Below are 6,658 nucleotides of genomic sequence, written 5' to 3'. Positions count from 1 at the left end.
AAACAAAATAGAAACCGAAAATTAAAACGAATACCAATTTCAAGTGAAAAACTGTATTTTCAAAATCCTCTATGATGCCTGCAAAAACATCATCATGTGTATTTCGGTGTGATTAAGTGGCATTTCTGCAGATTATGGTTGTGGGATGTGACAGCATCTGAAAAGCATTAACTTTAGAGTTACAATGTATCTCTTACCATTTGTTTTTGTAAAACCAATTGTTTATGACATCCTAAAAGATATGAGCATATAAAGTCATGCAGCTGTGACTGTGTATGCTTATGCATAGACCCAAATAATAAAAATGTAAAAAAAAAAAAAAAAAGTGGTGAAGAGGAGATAAGTATCCTTAAAATGGCTGGACACACTTACATGTTCTCTTAAACTAAAAAGACAAGATTGGTAGGAAACCAGTGACAATTTGAAAGTTATAATAGACATTTTAAGAAAGAAATCATCTACCTGTTAAGAATGTGTTTACAGTCTGTGTGGCTGGATGGAGGAGATCCAGAATATCAGTAATGAGCCATCTCTTTTTAGAGTGAAGCTTCTGTTAGACAACAACATCATATGTAACATATAGCAACAGTGTGTTTAGGTACTTTATTATTAACATGTGAAATTGTGGCAATTTTGTTTTTTTTACATTTTTTTTAGGGTGTCTGCAGATTCACAACCAACCAATGATACAAATTTGCATATGTTCTTCTACTCATAAAGAAAAAAAAAATATTGCAAAATGGGAACAGTCTGAACAGACAAGTGTAATCACTTATATCTAAAATAAGTTAAAAATTCAGATTATGAAATGCTAAAACCTGAAGTAACTTTGTTTGAAAAACAAGAAGAAACATCTATTTCATAAGTATGAATGTGTAAGATCACAATCAAACTTTCAAGTCCGGTCAATTCAAATATGTCAAGAATTTTACATGGAATTCAGTAGCATATTTAAAATATATATATATATTATTATACATGTGCTCCACACTGTAAAAAAAAATAAAATCCATAAAAAAAAAAAAACAGATAATGTACTGGCAGAAAATTACCAGGACATTTTCTGTTAAATTTATGCACACTTCCTTCAACATTAAAATGGAAAATTCTGTAGATTAATTAAAATTTTCTTCCGTACCATGAACAGAAAATCTGTTATGCAGATTTAAAAATATATATAGCATAGGCCTCTTCTGTAGCAAAAACAAATCCAGTACAATATGTTCAAATTGGACATGGTTTATTTTTACCTCAAGTGAACATTCTTAAAAATATCTTTTTTTTTTTTTTTTGCCTTAAACAGGTGAAGACAAAAATATTTTGACATCAATTTAACAATGTGAAAACCACCATTGAAAGGCTTGTATTATAGAACAATTTTTAGTTTAAACAGCAGCATGCAGAAAAAAACAAAATCACGAACAGGTACTTGTACAATATTGGTGTTGTACCAAATAGTGGTCACAGAAATTAACATTTTCATATTAATACAAAGACAGGGCTGTCATTATTAACAATTATACAGACTTATAGTCAATAGTCAAGTCAAGTGAAGTGACACCATTTTCCCATAGATTTCCCATTATTTAAAAAGCACAAAATGTGAATTTTGACATCAGTTATTCTCTTACCATTCAAAATCCATACGATTTCCATTCATTTTTGAAACACAAATGAAGATTATTTTTGATGAAATCTCTGTGCTTTCTGTCCCTCAATTGACACCCTATGCAACTACCATTTCAACGTCCAATACAGTACAGCTGTCAGATTTCATTTTTTAATCCTTTTTAGGATCTTCACTAATGTTCCAAAAATGAACAGAAGTCTAACAGGATTGGAATTAGATTTTTCACTAACTAACCCTAGTTAGATTACTAACCTCTTTTTCATGCTAAATTATCTGCATCTACAATTGACATCAAAAAAATAAAAAATAAAAAAACTTTATTTTTTACAGCATTTTATATAAAGTATTATTTTTGTAAAATTACATTTGAATCACTGATGTTACATGGACCATTTTAACAATGTCCTTATACTATGTTTCTGTACATTGATCGTGGTAGGGCCCTTGCTGTCTAAGCAGGGTCAGAAAGCTTTCAGATTCCATCAAAAATATCTTAATTTGTGTTCTGAAGATGAACGAAGGTCTTACAGGTTCGGAACAACATGAGGGTGAGTGATTAATGCCAGAATTTTTTTATAAAATGGTAATGAAGTTCTTTTTATTTAATTTACATTTTACCATACATGTATCCAAAATGTTGTTCAAAATGGAAATTCTATTATATGATTTACATATCTACACTTGTTTTAATATGCAAATTAAAAACATTTAAACACTTTATAAGTTGCAAAATGAAAATGTATTACCCAAATTGATTAGATATGTTTAAAATATCCAAGCAAAAACCGTAGCAAAATTATTATTTATTGCCATTTTTCCTAAATGCATTTAGGCTTGAGGGTAGAACACATTTTAATCATAATACCTCATAATAATTGTAGCAAAAATGCTGTGAGAATTTCAGAATGAATTCTGAGCCAAATGTGCAGCAAAATGGTGATTTAAATCTTTTATTTTTCTTAAATGCATTGACTCTTACATATAAGACGTTTCAATGGCATTTGGTTGACTGAATATTGACTTATTGTGTGTCCTGTTGCCGAGCCCCACCTTGATGTATCCTAACGATTGACAGGTCAGGGGAGTGTTCCATTTTCAAATGCATTTCAATCCACACTGACTTTTTATCCATCGCGAGGTATTAAGTGAAAATGCAATTGACACATCGTGTATGTAAGTGTCAATCCACTTCTTCAATGCACCCCTGACAGCAAGCAGTTTCAGTCCAGATCCTGCCCACATCTGGCCCGCATGGATTTAATGCTGGCCAGATGTGGGCCGGATCTGGACTGAAACTGCTTGCTGTCAGGGACTAATAATAATGGAAATTTAAAACACCACTTTGCGGCACCTTTGGCTCAGAATGCATTCTGAAATTCTCATTGTATTTTGCTACAATTATCACACTGTATTATGATGAAAATGCAATCAAGAAAATGTCTCATTTTGACAATTTTGCGTGCTTTTGTCTGTGTAAGTGAGAGAGAACTCGATGCGCTCCTGGCGCACTCACTGAAGTGGAATTCTCTGCGTGTTCACGGACAGTAAAGTTACAGAATTAACTTATCGAGTGTCTGTGTGTGTATGTGTGTTTAACAATAACAAGCCGATAAAATGTCTAAACCTACCTCATTCGGCAGAAAAGGTGTGTTATCCTTGAAGAACTCCGTGATGTCAGATCTTCTCCTGGTCATATAATATCTTTTAAATAAAAAGTCGTAACCTTAATGGTGTCTTCTCCTCTTGCCCATTACTTCAAGGCATAAAACGCTCTAAAAATAGTTGTAAGTTACCATACTTCAGATTTAACGTTATCAAAGCTGCTCAATATCACCTCAGTAACTTAACATTAATATGCGGATGCTTTACAACACGCTCATTTACAAAAAACGTTAGACTGCATTAACAACAATAAAAAGCAATAATTCTCTTAATAAACCTTTATTTATATAACTGAAAGTGAGTACTGTAACACGTCACATTGTATAATGTTAGAAGTGTAAGATGAGACGGTAACGTTATGCTGAACACGTTGAATGAGACGGCATCCGACATCCATTTGCCAAACAAGCCAGGCGGCAACTAAGTTAACGTTACAGTTTGTTACATTTTACAAAACATAATTTACAAAGGAAGAGTAAGAGCCATTCTCAAAATCCTAAATCCGACTTTAAAATGAGATTTTGACCGAGACAATATCTGTGAATAATGGCGCCTGTTAAAGCACTGGTTTCGCGCCGATTGTCTACTGAGTTTCCTGTATCCACAATGCAAAGCGTAATTAAAAAATATGGAGAAACACTGTATTTTTATTAAATGGCGTATGTGATTAAGTGGCATTTTCTCTCTGCAGATTATGGTTGTGGGATGTGACAGCATCTGAAATGCACAATTAACTTTGGAGTTACAATGTATCTCTTTCCATTTGTTTTTGTAAAAAGCATATAAAGTCATGCAGCTGTGACTGTGTATGTTTATGCATAGACCCAAATAATAAAAATGTAAAAAAAAAAAAAAAAATCTAACAATATGGACCAAAATGTTTATATTTTTGTTACTTAGTGGTGAAGAGGAGATAAGTATAATTAAAATGGCTGGACACACTTACATGTTCTCTTAAACTAAAAAGACAAGATTGGTAGGAAACCAGTGACAATTTGAAAGTTATAATAGACATTTTAAGAAAGAAATCATCTACCTGTTAAGAATGTGTTTACAGTCTGTGTGGCTGGATGGAGGAGATCCAGAATATCAGTAATGAGCCATCTCTTTTTAGAGTGAAGCTTCTGTTAGACAGCAACATCATATGTAACATATAGCAACAGTGTGTTTAGGTACTTTATTATTAACACGTGAAATTGTGGCAATTTTGTTTTTAACATTTTTAAGGGTGTCTGTAGATACACAACCAATGATACAAATTTGCATATGTTCTTCTACTCATAAAGAAAAAAAAATATTGCAAAATGGGAACAGTCTGTACAGACAAGTGTAATCACTTAAAATAGGTTAAAAATTCAGATTATGAAATGCTAAAACCTGAAGTAACTTTGTCTGAAAAACAAGAAGAAACATCTATTTCATAAGTATGAATGTTAAAGATCACATCAAACTTTCAGAGAAAAATGCAGGCAATCTTAAAATTTCTTATGCAGATAAATGATATATCATATTTTAACACCAAGATGACAGCTCAGGGAACCTTCCTTTCACAATCACACTTCGTTACCTCACTTTGAAGAATACCAGCTACAGCTACCTTCAACAAACCTGTTATGATTTCAACATTTAAATCAAGATTATGAAGTGTAACTGTAATTTCCTCTTTTGTTATCTATTGCCAACAGATGATGATACGTCTGCTGCATTTGTTATAAATACAGTATGCTCATGAATATAACATTTCATATGAAGACAAGGTTTTCTTTTCGTTCACATGTACCAATATACCATGCTGATGGAAAAACGAAGTGGGATTACCTGTATGTATTGGTTTTTTACATTTATATTTTTATTCAATTTGTTAGATTCAGTATTTTCAATACAGTATTTGTTTCTGTTTGATTTTACAGTGCTGCTGTTGCTGTGTCAACATGGTAAGATGTCCAGTTAATGTGCAAAGCTGTTAGAAGTCACACTTTTTAATACAGGACAAAACGTAATTATTTATTTCAAGTAATTTTACTTTTCTCACCTAAACAACATGTTTCCTCTCTGCAAGTAATCCAATAAAACAAACAGTGGCCTGTGAAGGACAATCTGCATCCCTCAGTTGTGGTGAGTAATCAAGACTCAAATGCAGTGTGTTTAAACTTAACAATGATTCTCGTGGTCTTCTTACGTGTTAGACACGGGATTCATACATGTCAGTGATGCCAACTATGGAAGGAATGATGGCAGTTTATGCTCTGCTGGACAACGACGTGAGTGGCTCACAAATGTTCACTGCTTCCAAAAAACATCCCTCCAAACGATGACCACAAGGTAGGATTAACTGATAACAGAGAACATTTTATTACTTTGCAAAACCGTTACCCTTTCAAATCTTCATTTTTAAATACTTGACATTGTCTGTCCATGAATCAGGTGTAATGGAAAAAAAAGCTGTTCTGTTCAAGCGGTGAACTCAGTTTTCTCGGATCCTTGTTATTGGACTTATAAATACCTGCATGTGTCTTATCTGTGTCGCCCACTTAGTAAATCAATAATTATACACATATAATTTCCAACCTAAACTTTGAAGTTGATATTCTTAAAGGCTTAGTGTTACCCCAAAATGAAAATTCGGTTAATAATTACTCATCCTCATGTCCTTCAAAATCCATAAGACCTTTGTTCATCTTCGGAACACATATTAAGATATTTTCATCCCATAGACAGAAAAGCAAATAAAATGTTCCCGGACACTGAAATGTAGCAAAAACATCGGTAAAACAGTCCATGCGACATACATGGCAAAACAAAAATGACGACTTTATTCAACAACTCTTCTCCTGCGAGTTACAATTTTCCACCATCTTTCAATCAATGATCTTTCCACCAATTTTCAATCACAATGCATTTGAATGCTTCACCCTAAGTGTAAACAATATTAACTCGTTAAATAAATTGTTATTTTGTTTTCTTTGTGCATAAAAAGTATTCTCTGTATGTCACATGGACGGTTTTACAGATTTATTTACTACGTTTCTCTGTCTGGGAAGATTTCAATTGCATTGGTGTCTATGGAGGGTCGGAGAGCTCTCAGATTTAATAATAAAAAATAAAAATAAATCAAAATTTTTGTTCCAAAGATGAACAATGTTCTCACGGGTTTTGAACAACATGAGGGTGAGTAATTAATGCAAGAATTTTGTTGTGAACTAACCCTTTAACATTCATATCCTTTTGCTTATATTAATGACCCTTGTTCCTTTTTTTTACACCTAAATAATCCTAGAACACAGCATAACTTGTGAAAGCAGCCAAACTGTCATTGTCTGTGGTAAGAATCATCTCAAAGGTCTTTTTTTACCCATATGTTTAGCT

At 32.8% G+C, this 6,658-nt stretch overlaps 1 protein-coding gene across 1 annotated transcript; it reads left to right on the top strand.

The window, feature by feature from the left end:
• Positions 1-4,965: 4,965 nt before the first annotated feature.
• LOC113041767 (L-rhamnose-binding lectin CSL1-like) lies at positions 4,966-6,345 on the top strand. Its single transcript, XM_026200401.1, has 5 exons — positions 4,966-5,112; positions 5,203-5,226; positions 5,352-5,407; positions 5,479-5,614; positions 5,717-6,345. The coding sequence occupies exons 1-5, from the start codon at positions 5,015-5,017 to the stop codon at positions 5,850-5,852; spliced, it is 450 nt and encodes a 149-aa protein (XP_026056186.1). The 5' UTR covers positions 4,966-5,014; the 3' UTR covers positions 5,853-6,345.
• Positions 6,346-6,658: the final 313 nt, after the last annotated feature.

This window comes from Carassius auratus, chromosome 23 (assembly GCF_003368295.1).
Source record: "Carassius auratus strain Wakin chromosome 23, ASM336829v1, whole genome shotgun sequence".
NCBI lineage: Eukaryota > Metazoa > Chordata > Actinopteri > Cypriniformes > Cyprinidae > Carassius > Carassius auratus.
This window is presented reverse-complemented; position numbering and strand designations above follow the sequence as displayed.

Excerpts from the sequence above, each read along its gene's own strand:
- LOC113041767 (XM_026200401.1), top strand. The coding sequence starts at position 5,015 with ATGCTCATGAATATAACATTTCATATGAAGACAAGGTTTTCTTTTCGT. Across the intron at positions 5,113-5,202 it reads AAAACGAAGTGGGATTACCT|TGCTGCTGTTGCTGTGTCAA; the intron begins GTATGTATTGGT and ends TTGATTTTACAG. Across the intron at positions 5,408-5,478 it reads ATCTGCATCCCTCAGTTGTG|ACACGGGATTCATACATGTC; the intron begins GTGAGTAATCAA and ends CTTACGTGTTAG.